Source organism: Xenopus laevis, chromosome 7L (assembly GCF_017654675.1).
Source record: "Xenopus laevis strain J_2021 chromosome 7L, Xenopus_laevis_v10.1, whole genome shotgun sequence".
In the NCBI taxonomy this organism is placed as follows: domain Eukaryota; kingdom Metazoa; phylum Chordata; class Amphibia; order Anura; family Pipidae; genus Xenopus; species Xenopus laevis.
In genome coordinates this window covers 90,278,205-90,297,903 of record NC_054383.1, presented here as the reverse complement: position 1 = coordinate 90,297,903, position 19,699 = coordinate 90,278,205, and the positions used below count along the sequence as shown (strand labels likewise).

Below are 19,699 nucleotides of genomic sequence, written 5' to 3'. Positions count from 1 at the left end.
GCGCTCAGAGCTGTGAGCAAACAATGAGAAACTCAGGCAGGAAGTGATGTCACAGCAAAAAGTAAACAAACAGAGTGCCTTGAGTTGTTCACTCAGGTATGGAAAAACATTCTAAAAAATAAAAATAGTTTTCTAGCTTGCACTGATGTAGCTAAGCTATTGGCAATAAACTGCCTTGGTAGCTTTCCTTCTCCTTTAAGGCACAAATGGCTACACTGCCCTTACTATAAGTAACTTCCATTTTTCTACATCCAATTTTACCAGTCCTTTTGGCTAGCAAACCAAGATATGTTTTAAATTACTTCATTTATTAAAGCTGCTGAAGATACAAAAAAACCAATCTAATTATAAAAAAATAAGCATAAATGAAAGATTTGAAGTCCATTGTTCCACAAAGTGAATTGAGCAAAAAGAGGATTAAAACAGTTGAACGTGTCAGATTAGATGTACAGTTACGGTGACATTCCCTTCATTGTTCTTATCGATCTTTGCAACAATTGCCAATTACATGTAAAACTGTTTGCCTTTTGATGCAAGTGGATAAATAATATTGTTCTCTGTTCAGTGCTTCATAAAACTCAAGTCCAAACCTAGAAGATAACACAAATTCTAATATTTCTTCACACCTTTTTCAAGGTTTTCACGGTATTTCTGATGTTCAGATTTGTGATTCCACCACTGCTGACAGCAACAGACTAAACATTGCTGACTCGAGTGTCCACTGAAGATTCTGGCACTGCTGTTGTACGAGTCCTCTCACGGCGGACATACCTTGGCTTTCGAACTGAAATAATTAGCAAAAATAAGCTCAAGTTACTAGCGTGTAGTTAGGGGATCAAATGTACATTTAGGTTAAAAAAAGAAAGGCCTAAATAAAAAAAATAAAACAAACACTTGGGGGCTTATGGCGTCTGGTCCAGATGCACTGCACACATGCAAAATTCTAATTATTCAAGACCCTCATGGGCCACAAAAGGGCCCACAGCCGATGGGTATGAAATAGTCATTCTGGTACCAGCATATTTTCCTTAATCTCCTTACACATCCACCAGATAAAAACATTTATCAAAAAACCAGGACACTTGTTTTTTTGCAAATGTTGTTTAAAAGCAAAGCTATAAAATTTATGTAAAGCATTTTCCTTTTGTGCTATTGGCCCACTACACATATTCAAATGGTTGGAAAATTGGTTACCTGAAGAGTTGGGATTTGGAATCATAGAAGCCTAAAAAAGGAAAAAGAAATTAGCAATAGAGCTTTTTCAATAACCGAGCTGAATACCAGGAAATGAATCTCAAATCAGTGTGATGTCATTATTTATACAGCCTATAATATAGCCTCAAATGCTACCTTGTTTAGCAATGAAGAGCGCCAGCCTTGAGTCTTAGTTAAGTGTATAGATTTACCGGGGGGTGCCAAACTGACGAACCCTTTCCTTCTCCTTTAAATTTGCCTTTTGATGCAGATTGGTATTGGAAAATGTGAATAAACGACTTACCATTTCGCTGGGTTGAAAGATGGATGCTAAGAAAATAGAAAAATATTTAGTTACAGAGAACATCCATAAAAAGGAACTTTTTTCCTGGCTTTGTCAGTTTTTGTAGTTATTATGTTTGTCCATAAATAAACAAAATGAGGTATTTGCCTAGAGCCCCTCCACCGTTGTGTCCTAAGCACATGCCTGCTTTTTGGATTTGCCCAAATACTACATGCTGTTTATTCACCTAAATCCACAAAGTTAAGAAAATGTTTCAATTGTGAACCGAAAACATTTTCACACTCAAGTCAGCCAGAGCTTTAAAGGTTCAGTTTTGGCTAGGATTATGATTGGATTTGGCCTTTTGCCTTTTTTAGCAAGATTCAGATTCAGGTGATCCCAAGTGCATGGTGAACTGAACTCTTAAAATTTGTTAAGTATTCGGCAATCTTTTTTTTTGTGTCAAAGTTCGCTTTCACTCTGCTGTGCATTAGCCTTAGTCAGAATAAAGAGAAAACAGAAAAAGCTGAAGATGGTGATGAGGAGCTTCTACAGAAAAGTTAACAAAACAATTTGATACATTTTTAATCATTAAATAACTGTCACGGCCGGCACCCGATACAAGAACAAATGCCAAGCACCCTGGTCTCGGCTTTACCAGTAGTGTGACCACCGTTGGGCTTCAGGAGGAACCCTCAGCTTACTTGGGTGCCACCTGGACTTAACGAGGGGTGCAAGGCGAGATGTTCTGGCTGGCGAAGGGGTACGGCTGTTAGCAAACTCTTTTTGGGCCAAAGGTCACGGTACAAAGGATTAGACAGAAGGATGGTCAGACAGGCTGGGTCGAGGCAGGCGGATATCAGAATCGTCAGGCAGGCAAGGGTCAAAACCAGGTAGTCAATCAAGGGGTTAAGCAGGAGAGTTGTCGTAGGCAGGCAAGGGTCAGGATACAGAGTTCAGAGTGGTCAGGATACAGGAAGGGTCAAACACGGATAATCAAGATAACAGAATAACAGGAACAGATGCACTAGGCTCAGAAACCACTAGAAACAAAGTTCTATCACGGGCCACCATTGCTATGCTGAGCAGCTATTTATGTGTTTGAAATTCGCGCCTTTGCGCGCTGGCGTCACAATGCCAGCGCCTTTAAATAGGAAGGAGGCGCGGCGCGCGCGCGCCCTAGAGAGCCGGCGCCAGCGCGAAGATGGCTGCAAGGACTTCTGACCATGCGGCAGGTGTCCCCGCCGATGGCGCGTCGGGCAACCCCGCTGCACAGGTATTGTTACAATAACTTTTTTAAAACAAAAAGAAAAATTTAAAACACATTTGAAACACTATATTCATTAGGTTTCTGCAATGATGTACTGTAGAGGCAAGTAGGGTGACATTTAAAAGGGGAAGTAGACCGTCGTTTTTTGTGAACCTAAAAAAAGGAGGCGGGAGCCCTTTGAAATGTTGTACATGCCATAAAAGATTTTAATGGAAGGGGTGTAATTCCCTTTTGAAATGTTGGTGTACTTGCCTCTACTCTATTGCATGAGGACTTTCACACAATGAAAAGGTCAGTGAGTAGGGTTGGCACCTTTTCTGAAAACTTTACACTGCCGGTAAATTTGTAATACCGGCCCCGGCCTTGGTAGATATTTTACCGGCTAGGTAAAATACCGGCCGGGTGGCAACCCTAGCTGAGAGGTTTATAGCACCTACAACAACTGCAGGGTTGTTGGTATTTTCTAGGAACATAGGCAGAGAAAATTCAGGTCAACAAACTGACGACTATCAATTGGACGATTTTCACTATTCCATAAGCACTTGGTAATCTCTCACACAGTTCATTTAATTTAATGCGTGATGCAGGGCCATGTTTCTATACAGGCATCCAAGGGCTCGTGAGTAGGGCGGCAGCTACAATGGGGCCTTGCAGGGAACCTTTTTTACCGATACAGAGAATCACTGCACCAGAGGAGACCCCTTCAGACTAGAGGAAAAGAAACTTTCTTTTGAAGCAACGTAGGCAGTTCTTTACAGTGAGGCTATGGAATGCACTGCCTGTTGATGTTGTGATGGCTGACTATGCTTTTAAGAATGGCTTGGATGATTTCTTGAGCAGACATAATATCAAAGGCTAGTGTGATACTAAACTCTATAGTTAGTATAGGTATGGGTATATATAATTTGTGTGAGGGTATGGAGGAGTGTGTGTATGGATACTGGGTTTTCATTTGGAGGGGTTCAACCCAACTTAACTATATAGCATCCTCCCACCATACACTTACCAGTGGAGCTGAGGTGTAAGGGGTCTTACTCTTTTAAATTACTTTCATTTAAGTATATTTTATCAACAATTCTGCATTATTTATAGAAATATTATATGTATTTGCATAACGTTTTAGCTCTTCCAGTCTTTTGGAATACTTTGACTGGCTAACGCTAACAAGGTATTGGGCCCAATAGAAAGATACCTCAAAATATGTATAAACTATTTTTTCCGTTTGTTTGGGCTGGTTGCCTGAGCAATTGGATGAAACCGAAGGCTCCTCCTCACTTCCCCACTGCTGTTGCCCAATAAACCTGCAAACAAAGATGCATCTGCAGAAGGAATACATTAGGGCGTTCTGTGGGCGCGGACTCCTAAAGTGACATATATGCCCATTTTGGTCAAAATTACCCATACACAACAGATTTGGTGGGGATTAAAATTAATAATTTTCATAATTAATGAAAACATCTAAAAACAGTGGTTACAATGAAAAAATAAATCTAAATTGACTACATTTTCTTTTGTTTTAAACTTATTTAGGTTTTTTTCCTATGTTTTAAATACCTTTCATCAATTATCATGTGCAAATTTAATATCAGCAATAGGCAGGATGCAAAAGCCATCGAAAAACACGGAAAGGTGGCACTATCTATATATATATATATATATATATATATATATCTATAGGCTATATATGCACATATGAATACATTTCTTTTTCACTGAAATCCTGGTGTTGCTGGTCATTTTTTGGTCTATATATATATCTATATATCTCTATATATCTCTATATATCTCTATATATCTCTATATATCTCTATATATCTCTATATATCTCTATATATCTCTATATATCTCTATATATCTCTATATATCTCTATATATCTCTATATATCTCTATATATCTCTATATATCTCTATATATCTCTATATATCTCTATATATCTCTATATATCTCTATATATCTCTATATATATATAGATATAGATATATATAGATATATCTATATATCTATCTATCTATCTATCTATCTATCTATCTATATACCTTCTCTAATCAAAGCTGGAGTGGGTTTCTTTTGATAGAAAAGTATAAAGCTGGCCATAGACCCAAAGATCCAATCGTATAAATAATCGTACGATTGGACTTTTCCATCTCCCGACCTGCCACTAACCATTTAGATCAAATAAAGTACAAAAGAACAGATCAGCTGATGTTCTGCCGCTGACAACAATCGTACGAAAGTTATGTCCGACCAAAGCCAGTGACAGTCTCCCACTGAAAATCGTATGATCGGCAATACATGCAGAGATATAACCCACAGCCGACAGAAATCTTTTAACCTGTAAGATCGACCAAACGACCGATCTCCGCCGGACGAAAAATGCCGGGACTCTCCACACACGGTCCGAAAATTGTAAGAATCCTCGATTCGTACGATCAGATCTTTGCGTCTATGGCCATCTTGTAAAAATCTTTTCCATCAGACGCACTATATACCTATGCATCACACTATTGGAAAAAAAACCTGAGATTTATGCAGGCTACATCAGGGCAAAGATCATGGTACATACCCTTATTTCTTCTGTAGAAAATTTCAGGAAGTTTTTGTGAACGTTTGAGGTAAAAAAATGAGGCCACTGAAAGAATGAGGAACAGACTGATGAAGAGTATGCCCAGCAGGAGAGAGGCAGCTATTCCTGGACTACCTGTAAAACGAGAAAATAATCAAATACAAGTTCAAACTTCCATTCCAGCATGTCACCACATCAGCAGGATCCCTGCTGCCTAACTTCATCTCTTAAATCTTTATTTTTAGAGGGAACAGCTGGGTATTAAGCTTCCAACACATTGGTAAAAAAATAAATTACCCTGTCCAAAACAGGCAATGACTGTTGTTAATAATGACCCAATCATCACTATATTATGTACCCTGGAAAGCATCATTCATAAGACATTTTTTAAACCAAATTGAGAACAAACTCATCAGATCTCCCACTACACAACTGAAACAAGTCTATTTCTGATCATAGATAATCTGTAATGACTGGGGGTGATGAAGGGGAGAAGTAAGAGCACCAATCAAAGCATTGTATGTGTATCTGTAATCAGAACTTCAAAAGGCAACAAACTGCTAAATCCAAGCAGTGAGAATGCATCACAGAGTCTATTTATTATGCGGAGTATCAGGCCCGGACTGGGAATTTGTGGGTTCAGAGGGGCTGTTGTAAGATGCCATAGGCACTCACTATTTATTGGGTCTGTGGGGGGCTGTTTGGGCCTCTGTGTACTTGGAATTCCAGGGCCTATTTTTAATCCCTGTCCGGACCTGCTGTGTAAAACAAAATTAGAGGAAAAAAACAGTTTAAAGAAAAGGCAAAATTATGAAGGTGTGTTTTATTTTACACCATACGAATGCCAGATTTGCCACCATTATTTTACACAGCTTTAAACTTTTGTAATTACATTTTGGCAAAAGTTGCTCAAGGAAAAAAGAACATAAAACATTTTGCCATTTTTATGTTGGTTTTTACATAGTGCCGGCAAATTATTGAGCCATTTTTTACACCACATAATAAATCTGCCCCCACATGTATAGAACATTCAGTTTCTGCTTGTACAGCTTGTACACAATCTTCCTTGGAGGAAATTGTCATGTTTTGTAAAAGAAAAAGGGATGCAATGAATTCATAATATTTGAGCTGCATTTGGGCCCAATGGCAAAACAAATTCAGCCCCTAATTTGCATATTTGGATTTGAGCCTGATCATTTACAAACACAAATTTATTGCCTTTAGGGCAATGGTACTTTCATTTCATGGTAATATACTTTATAACTACTTGTAGCAGCAACCAAAACACACAGGTAACCCTGGATTAAGTGCGCTTTAATTTGAAGCAGCCACAATTAGCCCTTTACCTTTCCTGTTTTTAAGTATAAATCATAAGTGCTGAATGACCAATGATCTTCCACTGAAAGTAATCAAAGGAGAATAGCAGCATTTTGATTGTTATCTCAAGCAGGATCGAAATGCTGCATGTACCATAGCCAAAGTCACATGATATTAAAGGTTTGTGTTTGGATGAATCAGCTCAATCTAGATTTTACACAAACCAAATGAAAAAGAAAGGTTTCATCTAATATTTTCTATGACTCACCAAGATTGTGGGACACAGAAGGAGTGATGCTGGCATTCAAGTTTACGTCCAGTGTACTGGAGCTGACTGACAAAAAAAAATCAATAAGAAAGAAAAACAATAAAATAGGACGCCACGCAATAATGAAAGGATCTGAAAGTCTAGGTGGTGCATATATTAGAGCAAAACAACTGACAACATACAAACATAGTAGAAAGTTTATGAGGCAGGATGCTAGGACAATCCATTTTGTCAAAGATTTCACAGTGAAGTAAATTAAGTTTGGTAGTTTCATGTGCTTCTCCACTGGCCAAACTGGGCAAAGATCAGAATGTTCCACAGCCTCATATGGCAGGTTTGCAAAACAAATGCATCTTTACATAACCAAAGAAGCTGATGAAGGGGGAAAAACATGTACACTACATCATCTAACAATTCTGTCATGGATGGTACCATTTGTGGCTTAAATGAACATTAGCATCAAAAAAGTAATAAAAATATAATGCAGTGTTGCCCTGCACTGGTAAGGGCTAGTCCACACGAGGAGATTTTGTTGCCTGGCGAAACGCTTCGTCTTTTGAGCGACTATCTCCCCAAACTGCCTCAGATTTTTTCCCCATAGGCTGCAATGAAAAGTCATCTGCGCTAATGCACACACGACGATGCGTTTTCTATAGTCGCCCAAAGTTGCCTCTGAGGCAAGGTTATGGAAATTTGGCAGGTTATGGAAAATTTAGCACGTCTGGGAATTTTAGGGACACGTTGCATGTGTTATTACAGTTTCAACAATAAATGTGAAAATTGCCCTGCTCATCTAATTAGTTACAATTGTATCTTTGCTTATCTTAAACAGATACAATTGTATCTAAGTGCAGGTGCTGAATATTCTGGGCTCTCTGCCAACAGCCTCTTATCTAATTAAGTTTTAGAAACTTTGCATCTTTTTCTGGCATTCAGTGCACAAGATCAAAGAGAAATGCGGGACGTCAATCAGAATCCGGGACTGCGGACTAACTGTCAAAATCAGAACTGTCCCGCGAAAAAACAGGACAGTTGAGAGGTATGCAGTCATGATGCAAATTCTGTCCCCACTATCAGAATCCTGATATCGGTAAGAAGCTGTTGGAGTCAAGAGGAAATATTAAGCTCAATAGGTAGTCGAAAATGTAATGCCATCAGAAGTAACAGTTGCAAAACCTGTTTACATAAAATATAACATGGTTTTGTATTAACAAAAGCATACGGGCAAAATGCCAGGGATTGCTTCAAATGGCTTTTAATCTGCCTTTTGGCAGATCCGAACAACTACATGCTTAAAATAAAGCTCACTGGGGCGGATTTATAAACACTGGGCAAATTTGCTCCTGGGCAGTAACCTACAACAACCAATCGGGGATAAGCTTTTTTCAGCCAGCTGCAGGTTGAGCACTGAAAGCAATCGTCTGATTGGTTGCCATTGGTTACTGCCCATGTGCAAATCTGCCAATTGTTTATAAATGATCCCCACTGTATTTTTAGTTGATTAATGCTTATTTGTGCCATGAGCTTGGAGATTCCTATTACCTATAATGGAACGATATTAGAGGCAATCAATTTGCATTTGTTACTACATTTAGTCTACTACAGGTATGGGGCCTGTTATCAGAATACTCGGGATCTTCCAGATAACGGATCTTTCTGTAATATGGATCTTCATACCTTAAGTCTATTAGAAAATCTTTTAAGTATTAAATATACCCAATAGGCTGGTTTTGCTTTCAATAAGGATTAATTACATCTTAGTTTGGATCAAGTACAAGGCACTGTTTTATTATTAAAGAGAAAAAGGAAATCATTTTTTAAAATTTGGATAATTTGGTTAAAATTGAGTCTATGGGAGATGGCCATTCCGTAATTTGGAGCTTTCTGGATAATGGGTTTCCGTATAACGGATATTATACCTGTAGAAAAAAGTGTCACTTCCCAAGTAAATTTGTCTGCTGGCATTTTCACTGAATATTTATTAGCCATAAATAGAGAAATATAGGCTGACAACTGTCACTCGTGATGTAGATAGGCCTTTGGGTCTGAGCATTGAGCTAAACCAATGTTTGCAGATTTTCTATTCTGTCTAAATAAAGCACAGGCTCATAATCTGATCCAAATGCTGGCAAGGAGATGTAAAGGATCAGATTTGGCCCTTCACTTGGGTGGCCTATTTGGGCAAAGATACAAAATATTGCCATTGCCAACCTTGCAAATTAAGCTATTCTACTCTTGGACAGGGTAAGGGGCCTGTAACTTTGAAATTCACTTACTTGCAGTTTCATATCGCTGTAATAATGTACTATGAAAATTTTCTATGCATATACAAAATGTAGTTAAGAGAATTATTTAAGAGATTACAGTACTCTGGAACACTAGAACCTCTTGTTTGCTGGTCTTTAGATTAATCTGCTTAACATTGTATTCATTCTTCACCTAAAAGTAAATAAAGCACTTCCCTTTCCAGAAGTGCAAAGTTCATCCAAGGCCTCTATACAGACGGCTCCCATTGGATTCTTTCAATACAGAAAAACAAGAGAGATATATTTTTATTGCGCCTGTTTTTATAGTTGTTTAGCCACACAGATTATATACAGTTAAACCTCAATTTTACCTCCATTGTCTTCCCTCATTTTACATTATTGTTTTGTGGTCCCACCTTTATATTATGCATAATATATTTCCCTGATTTTACAGTTTCCTGGATTTTTCCTGAAAAACATGAAATGGGGGTTCTACTGTAGTGGATAATCTACCATCACCGAGGAGTTACGTGACCATATAAAAGCAGGAGGCTGAAGGCTGAGGCCTTTTATACAGGTCACATAACACGGAGGTAATTTTTAATATCTTTATACATTTTAGCAGGGGGTACATTATTAATTATAATCTTTAATTATAGGTTAGTCAAGGGCTTTCTCCCTTTGCTGCAGAAAAGTGGCTGGTAAAAAATGTGGCATATGGTATTTTCCAGTGATTTAAAAAAAAATTGCTTATGTTAGGCTTTTAGACAAGTGACAGTGTTCAAGGGCTGGAAGTTCGAGATCTAGAATGATGTAGGGGCTATTTAAAAGCGTATCATTTACAGTTTGGTCAATACATATAGTCAGACCTACAGCATTATAAATACATTTTTATGGGACAGTTTGTTGCACTGCTGTGATACAGAATCTCTAGTGGAATAACTTCTCCTACTTCCTTTTGTTGTGAAACTGACAGCCTTGGAAGTTTAGTAGCTATCTGGTTGATAGGGTTTATGTACTCTAGCAAATGGGCATCAGTTGGAATGACAAAATGTTTTAGGGCCTGAATGCAAATGTAAGTAATATAAATAATGCTAATAATAATAAAATCAAAGCCTTGTGGTCACTGGTTTTTTTGTTGTTGTTGCAAACCAACCAGCATCTTCAATTGCAGTGCAGAGAATAGGAGACAGGCTGCTCTGTGTATGGGCACCTTATGTGAATACATTCTTTTAAAAATGTGGCTATACAATACCCTTGACCAAAAATCATTGGGATGGTATTTATGTCCAAAACACCATATTCTCAGGACTAAAGCCTTCCTAAAGTGATCTACCGCATGATGTAGCTAATCACTGACATGACTTTGTTTATTAGGAAAAGTTGGATTTTGCATATTTGAGATCCCTTAAAGAGATACTGACACCAGATATTAAACAGTTTTTTTTTTATATATATCATAATATTGCCTTTGAAAGCTAACTTCACCATAAAGTATTTGCACAATGCTTTTACATTACCGTTGCGATGCCCCATGTTCCTGTATGAGTGGGCTGCCATATTTGTGCAGCAGGAGTCCGTTAGCATTAGAAACAGGCTGAGATGGGACAGTCAGGTTGGCAAAACAGTCCGGTTTAGAAACTTCAACTAACAATTACTTACAAAAACAAACCTCTCAGCAAAAAACATCATGACCTATAGGCAACTTTTAATATACATTCATATTTGTTTTTTAGTGTCAGTAACTGCCCTATAAGAACTTCCTCTGGTTCCTCTAGTTTTTGTTATAACTGGACAGAAGATCACCCTAGAAATACAAATTACTTGAATCTCAGTCCTTTGCCCTTCCTTCTGCAATGGTTTCCAGTATAGGAACAGTTCACTTATGATACCTCTGTTACCTAAAACTTACAATTTCTGCATTCTGTCACATTATGAATGACTTCAGAACCCAGACTGGTCTCATTTTTGCATTTAATGCAAGTACTGCTTCCATCTTCTGACCAGAGTCTGAAGCAACCTGTTTGGATTAGGAAAACAGTAGCTCATAATTGCTATGGTAACTTTTCTACTAAAAAACAGGCAGGATAAATTAAACTCAGTGTTAATTAATTTTAGCTAAAGGGAAAGTTCACCTTACAATTAACTTTTCAGTAATGCTTTATTTACCAGTAGGTCTTTTCAGCTGACACATGGGCACCCATTCAGATTAGAAGAAAGGAGGTTCCACCTAAATATTTGGATGGGGTTTTTTACAGTGAGAACTGTGAAGATGAGAATTTCTCTCCCTGAATCAGTTGTACTGGCTGATTTATTAGATAGCTTTAAGAAGGGGTTGGATGGCTTTTTAACAAGTAAGGGAATACAGGGTTATGGAAGATAGCTCATAGTACAAGTTGATCCAGGGACTAGTCCAATTTCCTTTTCCCCCCTCTGAGGCAAATTGGAGAGGTTTCAGATGGGGTTTTTGCCCTTCCTCTGGGTCAACTAGCAGTTAGGCAGGTTAAAATAGAGATGAAAGGTTGAACTTCATGGACGTGTGTCTTTTTTCAACCTAACTTACTATGTTACTATGGTAGTTTACCTGTAAATGTATTTTTAGTATCCATAGACAGTGACAATTTGCCTCCCCAAAGCAATAGATTTTTGGATGACAGGCATAGTAAACCTCATTTCTAAGCCTGGCTGAGACAGAAGGTGCTAACTTTAACATAGTAAAAGTCAACTTAAACTTGAATAACCCCTTTGAATACAACTTGCATGCTTCAAATCATATCTATGCAATATACATAGGTATATGATATGGTATGACAAAACAAGCTGCTATTAAGTTAACATTTACATTTCACACTAGAGGAGGACAGAATGGAATACAGGTATAGGATCTGTTATCCAGAAAGTTCCAACTTACTGAAAGGCCTTCTCCCATAGCCTCCATTTTATCCACATTTTTTAAAATGATTTATTTTGTTCTCTGTAATAAAAAATTACCTTGTACTTGATCCCAACTAAGATATAATTAATCCCTATTGGAAGCAAAACCGGCCTATTGGGTTTAATTTAAATGTTTACATGCTTTTCTAGTAGACTTAAGGTATAAAGATCCAAATTACAGAAAGATCAGTTGTCCGGAAAACCCCAGGTCACAAGCATTCTGGATAACCGGTCCTATACCTGTACCAAAAAAATCTAAAATAATGGCGAAAATAAATGTTTCATTTTACTTGTTCTTTAATGCTTGCTGCATTTTAATGTATTTTCAGCAAGAAATTTTTTTTGCCTTACTCCTTCATTTTCTAATTACACAACAAACACATCATGATAAATAATACATCACTCACACATTGCAGAGCTCTGTTTGGAAGACCTGCATATGTAGTTTTGGATAATTACAATATTCAGTATCACACTAATATAACAGAATGCAACATCAGCGTAGAGGTGAGCTATATAATTATATGCTATTGCCTTGTTTTACATGAATCTAACACTCTTCTTAGTTATAACTGTGCCTTTTCGTAATTGTAAAGGCAGCATGCATCTGTATTCATATGCAGAGTAATAATTACCTGGACTGCACCGATGGGATATGGGACAGGAGCCATTTAAATCTCTCTCACTGCAGCAGTCATTCACCTGAATCCGGCAAAAAAGTAGGACACAAGAAAATTACTGGACAGGGTACTTTGCTTCTGTAATCTGTGCTCTACATTAGCCAGTTTCTTAAATGTGATATTTTTAGATTTGTGTTCGGCATTTTTTTAACTGAAGAACCCATGGGAACACAGATATACTGTTTAACACCTTTTTGCCATGGTGCTTCCTGAGAAATTTTGCAGTTGCCTGTCTATAATGCATGAGTTGCAGTGACTGAGAACATATGTCAATTCATGCCGTAGGGAATATTGTGCGACCCATACAAAATGTTAGACTACAGCAGTGATCCCCAACCAGTAGCTCATGAGCAACATGTTGCTCTCCAACCCCTTGGATGTTGCTCCCAGTGGCCTCAAAGCAGGAGCTTATTTTTTAATTCCAGGCTTGGAGGCAAGTTTTAGTTGTATAAAAACCAGGTGTACTGTCAAACAGAGTCTCAATGTAGTTTAACGATCCACATAGGGCCTACCAAATGGACAATCACAGACCTTATTTGGCACCCCAAGAACATTTTTCATGCTAGTGTTGCTCCCCAACTCCTTTTACTTCTGAATGTTGCTCACAGGTTCAAAAGGTTGGGGATCCCTGGACTACAGTATACTCATACTGTAACAGTGTCGGACTGGCCCACCAGGATACCAGGAAAACTCCCAGTGGGCCCAGGGTTCAGTGGGCCCTCATGCTTCTAAACTTTTGGCATATTTCATGGCCATTCCCTATTCTATGAGAACAAAGAGGCTAAATAGATGGAATAATAGATTATATTATATAAAGAAAAGAGACTAGGAGAATAGAGGCTGAGTAAAAAGAGGAAGAATAATAGTACTGAGAGTGGGCCCCTGGTCTAAGGTTTTATGGTGGGCCCGATGTCTAAGGTTTTTGGGTGGGCCCCTGGTGTCCAAGTCCGACACTGTACTGAAACACTGAAATGTTAGCTATAAAAAGGCAGTTAAATAAATCATATAGCCAAAAGTATCCAGACACAGTTTTGGTCAAAAGTATCCAGAAACTCCATCTAAAATGACATCCTCAGGAAGGACAAGAAGTGTAGTAGGTTGTTAGCAATTGATTTGTAAAAGAAGGTTGAGGAACAATAAAGAAAAATGTTCATTGGAATTGCAAAACTTCTAGTTAAGTTCTAGAGTATCATTACTATTTTCTTTATTTTTGTTTCATTCTTATAAACAAATCTTGTCTTTCAGATGTAGTCTACAGATGCCTAAATAAACTGTTTAACAAATATGGTGAAGTCCCAGGGAAAAATGGCTTAGCTAAAGGAAGGTGGGGGAAATAGTTCCCCTTATACCTGTAGCTATGGCAGACGTGGAGATTAGTTGCCCGTGGTAAAGGCAAAGGTGCACAGGACATTTTGTCGCCCCTGGTAAATCTTGGCAGGTGAAAAAAACGTCTCTTGTTTGTCCCCGACTGAAATGCAAATTGACGGTGGGGAAACATACACAGCACAGGATGTTCCGTCATCTGAGTTAGCCAAGATGTATCATGGAAAAAAAAGTCCCATAAGCCATGCCCTGAATCTGCTCTCCTGCAGGTAAATGAACTCAAGAAAAAATCTATTGTCTTTAAACATCTTCCTTCACCCTTAGTACATTTGCAAAAAATAAAACACTACCAGACCAAATGTTTTAATGCAGATCATTGGGGTGGGACAAGACAACCCCCTTTTTAACAATACCAAATAGAAGAAGCTTTTTTTTCTACTAAACAAAAGAATATTTACCACCCTTTAATAGAATGCACCTTAAGTTAACCACACACACATAGGGGATGTATTTATTAAAGTCCAAATGCCAAAAACTTGAAAAACTCTGTGTTTTTTTACTATAAAATCCAAATATTAAGTGGAAAAAAAACAACTCAAAATTTTACATGTGTTATACCCCAAGGATGGAAAAAGTCAGAAAACTCAGACCTACTGAGGTTGTATATAAGTCAATGGTAGGGGTCCCTATCCAATTTGAAAGCCAGTAAATATAACTATTTCTGACTTTTCGGACAAAAACCTGAAAAATTATGGCTTTTACGGGATAAAGCCTGATAAAAAATCAAGCGATTCTGGAAAAATACTAGATTCTCATTTTTGCTCAATTTTTTCGTGCTTGTCCCTGAACTGAATAAATCGTGATTTTATAATAATACATAAGGTCCAATTGTGGATTCTAGTTTGATCTGACTTTTTTTTTTTAATTAAAATACTCCATAAATTTGGATTTTGATAAATATGCCCCAAATGTTTCATACATTATAGTCATTTTGGTGATCAATCTCTGTGTAAAAACACAATTAGGTGCCTTGGCCAAATGAACTGTGTGGAAATAGTGCCATAACATTTCAGTTAAAATGGAAAACAAGGCCAGATCTGCCCTGTTGTTGATCTGATGCCTATTACAAGCAATAGAAAACTTTGGGTGAAAATCAGGTGTTTTGAGATTGCTTTGGAGCAAGAAGAAACATATACCTGATATTCTCTGTGTGCGAAGAGGCCAGCAAGAATTGTTCTCTAATCAAACAGCTGTTACACTTACGTTTTTTAACTTTTTACTGGCAGGGATATTACAAAGCATGATAATTTAATGCAAAACAAACTGCATTGCTTTTCCATTTTACCCTTTGATTTGCCTCAAGCCTCTGGGATAATGCAGGTGTGCACTGGCATAGAACAGTCCCACTTTAGCTCCCTGAATCAACTGTGTTCGTGCAAAGACTCCAATTGCTCCTATCATTTACTCTTACTCTTTCAGCCCTATGATGCACAACTACATCTTGCCAGCTCATTACTATCCATTTCATCAGACCCATCTGAATTAGTATTATGCATAGTTCAACTGGTGAACTGCAAACACTTACATTCTCTTGTAATGCACCTGTTTCCTTCATCCATTTCAAAAGAGAGAAAACTTACAAAAGGCAATCATACTGAAGCCAAGGGAGAACGTAGGCATTGCTTATGGGCAGCCATTGCTTACAAAGGCACCACTGTGGAATGAAATCTATTTCTGTAGTGGAGATGAGCTGGATTATTTTCATTATGCCTATTAGGCACCAGATTTCCATTTACTTACAGCAGCTGTTTCATATGAATAGAAGTTAGTTAGAATATGATTTCACTGGAATAGAGGAGGAGATAGAAAGAATACATACCACAGATAAAATGGATACTCCTACTGTGTCTGCTATAAACCTGCCCAGGAATATGGCACATGGAACAGCCATCCTAATTCAAAACAGACAGTTAAATGCAGGTGTTAGTAAGCCAGTAAACAGTGTCAGAACAGTAACTACATTCCTGAGTATTTTTATTTTGTGTGCATTATTTTGTATCTTGGTTCTCACAAAACTCACCTTTCTGTAAAAGTTGGATTTCAGACGAGCATTTTGGCATGGGGTGTATTTTCTTTTTGGGTGGCTGCTAGGTGACTGGGGTCCTTATCATTTTGTTCCTGAATGGGTTTCACATGCAGGAACTGCCATTAAAAGAAAAATCAATGTGGTTACAATCTGGAACTGCAGATAAGGGTTCAGATTAGTGATGCATGCTGTCTGTGAGTGAAAGGGAGATGGCAAGGAATAACACAAATGCTGCGCAGTCCATGGAACGGATGTTCTGCACCCTCAGTTGCCTAAGAAGTGTGTCACACACCCATCATGCTGAGGCAGACCTCTTTGTGCACCCACTACAGGTCATCCCATACACTCTATTTTCAGTGTCTGACTAGCTCTGTAATAACAATCCTAACCTCAGAATTAAACAAGTAGTGAAACTACAGAATTCACTTTTATTTATCTAGTGCACAATAACATTAAAAAGTGACACAAACATCAAAGGGGTGGTTTACTTTTAAGTTAACTTTTAGTATGTTATAGAATGGCCAATACTAAGCAATTTTTCAATTGGTCTTCATTATTTATTTTGTTTTAAATTATTTCCCTTCTTCTAGGACGCGTTCGATCTTTCAAATGGGGGTCACTGACCCCATCTAAAAATAAAATGCTCTGTAAGGCTAAAATGTATCACTATTGCTGCTTTTTATTTCAATATATGAAAAAATAGCCTTTCTGTAGAGTTAAAAAAAAAAGTCTAGATTTTAGCTTTTTTTTGGCAACATTATACAGTTAATTTCAAATGATTTTTTTAACAGAATACCTGGTATAAAACAATTTAAGGTGGCTGGGAGGGGCACACACATTTTTCAGTAATCATTAGCCAAATACAGATTTAGAGAGGCAGAATCATTTGACCTGAAAAAACAATTTAACAGAACATATCTGATTCATAGGTCATGCTTAAACTATGTCTAGTCTAAACTGATACATTTCCCCCCTTTTTTCAGCCTGTACATTTTTAGTATGATTACACAAACCTATGCCAAAAGGCACAGAACAGGAATTCTAACACAGGGGTTGATGATAATCATGTACCCGCCAACTGCATAATCCCAATACTCAGATTTTCTAATTGGAATTATATTTCTGCTCTGCCTGACAATTTATTTATAACTGTATGCAATACATGACAATGAGGCTGCACTTATACAACTGCATTCACTACTTTTGTGCTTTTCCCAAAAACAAATAATTGTATAAATGAAAGCACTTACAGTACAAGATAAATGAATCCGTTTATTTTTTCACATTGCAAAATTCATAGATATATGCACGGGTTGATATTATAGGGAAAAATATTCTGACTTCTGTGACACCCGTGAACATTGAGCACCATGCAGCATGTGGTTTTTATCATACCAATGTCAAAAGTAGCTTTTTTTAGCCAACCAAAAAACTCCAGTGTTTGCCTCCCGTGGCTTCAATTAACTCCAATGGGAAAAGTGCTGAAGCAAAAGTGAGAGCACTTTCTGGCTCTCATTTAAGGTAAAGGGATTTGTGGTCAGCACTCATGAATGTTTTCTGGCCAGGGGCCCCAACGAACTATCGCAAAAATTAAAGAAACTTTCTAAATACAATCAATTAAATATTATGCATTGTTTCTGAAATAATCAAGTTTATCTTCACTATCCCACTTTCAAATTCTGCATGTAGAGAGACAGGATTTCTGGTGATTTTAATAGAGTGAGCTCTAATACATCTTCTATGCAAAAGGAGCTCCCCTATAAGATATATTGGATCATTCATCTGACACCCAACTCCTGAATGAATACAGAATTAGTAGAAACAGATGCTGAGAGAGGAACAGTGAAGATAAACTTGATTAAATCAGAAACAATGCAGACTTAATTGATTGTATTTAAAAAGTTTCTTATTTCAGTATGATGAAGCCTATATAAAATGTTCGCAATAGTTCCCCTTTAAGAAATACGTTTATCAACCTTTGTGAAATATATATATAAAAAATGTAGAACAATTATATTATTGAAGACATACTTCAGCACATTTCCCATTGTGTGTTTTTGAAACTTTGTAGCTTTTTCTGGCTGGTCAGTGCAGGAGAAAGTCAGGTATTTCAGTAACAATCTGGGACTGTGGGTTAAGCTGTCAAAATCAAGACAGTCCTGCAAAAAAAAGGGACAGCTGGGAGGTATGTAATAAGGGAGCAGAAGCCTGCCTTTGCGTGTGTGAATGCAGGACTGTGCTTCTAGAAGGGACCGTTAAAGGGATACTGTCATGATAGAATTCTGCACTGAAATCCATTTCTCAAAAGAGCAAACAGATTTTTTTATATTCAATTTTGAAATCTGACATGGGGCTAGACATTTTGTCAATTTCCCAGCTGCCCCTGGTCATGTGACTTGTACCTGCACTTTAGGAGAGAAATGCTTTTTGGCAGGTTGCTGTTTTTCCTTCTCAATGCAACTGAATGTGTCTCAGTGGGACATGGGTTTTTACTATTGAGTGTTGTTCTTAGATCTACCAGGCAGCTGTTATCTTGTGTTAGGGAGCTGCTATCTGGTTACCTTCCCATTGTTCTTTTGTTTGGCTGCTGGGGGGAAAAGGGAGGGGGTGATATCACTCCAACTTGCAGTACAGCAGTAAAGAGTGATTGAAGTTTAACAGAGCACAAGTCACATGACTTGGGGCAGCTGGGAAATTGACAATATGTCTAGCCCCATGTCAGATTTCAAAATTGAATATAAAAGAATCTGTTTGTTTTTTTGAGAAATGGATTTCAGTGCAGAATTCTGCTGGAGCAGCACTATTAACTGATTTATTTTGAAATTTTTTTTTTCCCATGACAGTATCCCTTTAAGACAAGCCCACACCTCATTTGAAACATGGCCATGGAGCAAAGCAGATCTATAGGAAGCTCCAATAAAGAGGTATTTTTTTAAAGATAATATTAACTTTTAGCCCAAAGTGAAACCAGCCCCGTATATTATTCATTACTGCCTACAATAATAGGGGATTTTCACTTATCCTATACAACTCCTTTAAATCGGTTCTAGTCCTTACTCATTTATTAGTGACGTTTCAAAATCTTACAAATAATCCCTTGCAAGGAGCAAATTAGCATATTTAGAAAGGAATTTTAATTATGCCAGACTAACGCTGAAAATGAGACCATTTTTGTATCATAATTTAATAATCATCTTGTGGCATCAGCCTATATAAAAGAGGTGAACCTCATTTTCTGCTTGATGATTTCCAACTACTACTAAGCTTAGCTTCCCAACATCTGCTCAAAGCTCACAGAGCATGTGCATGTGTCACAGATACTCCTAACAAAACTCAACATGAGAAATCCGGCTTCCGACTCCAACTTTTATAGACGCGCCCCGTCCCTTTTGTCACATCATCGGCAGGGCGGGTCGGTAAAACCTGAACTGCACATCACTACTGTGCTCCACTAACTTCAACAAATCTTATTTTCAAACAGTTGCATTCTATCTTTTAACGGGGTGGTTCACGATTAAATTAAACCATTAAGTA

At 37.7% G+C, this 19,699-nt stretch overlaps 1 protein-coding gene across 8 annotated transcripts in view; it reads right to left on the bottom strand.

The window, feature by feature from the left end:
* Positions 1-289: 289 nt before the first annotated feature.
* c1orf159.L (chromosome 1 open reading frame 159 L homeolog) overlaps positions 290-19,699 on the bottom strand; it is a 55,208-nt gene continuing 35,798 nt past the window's right edge. For 6 of the 8 annotated variants that reach the window (XM_041569321.1, XM_018225965.2, XM_018225961.2 and 3 more), the window contains exons 2-10: positions 16,160-16,281; positions 15,959-16,031; positions 12,712-12,778; positions 11,055-11,162; positions 6,897-6,962; positions 5,312-5,446; positions 1,499-1,524; positions 1,195-1,225; positions 290-784 (exon numbers count right to left, since the gene is read on the bottom strand). In XM_041569321.1, the coding sequence (XP_041425255.1) occupies positions 696-784; positions 1,195-1,225; positions 1,499-1,524; positions 5,312-5,446; positions 6,897-6,962; positions 11,055-11,162; positions 12,712-12,778; positions 15,959-16,030 (594 nt within the window). In that variant the 5' untranslated portion in view covers position 16,031; positions 16,160-16,281 and the 3' untranslated portion in view covers positions 290-695. Of the gene's footprint in view, positions 785-1,194; positions 1,226-1,498; positions 1,525-5,311; positions 5,447-6,896; positions 6,963-11,054; positions 11,163-12,711; positions 12,779-15,958; positions 16,032-16,159; positions 16,282-18,196; positions 18,218-19,699 lie in introns of those variants that run through there. The other 2 variants (XM_041569320.1, XM_018225966.2) reach the window with 2 other exon arrangements.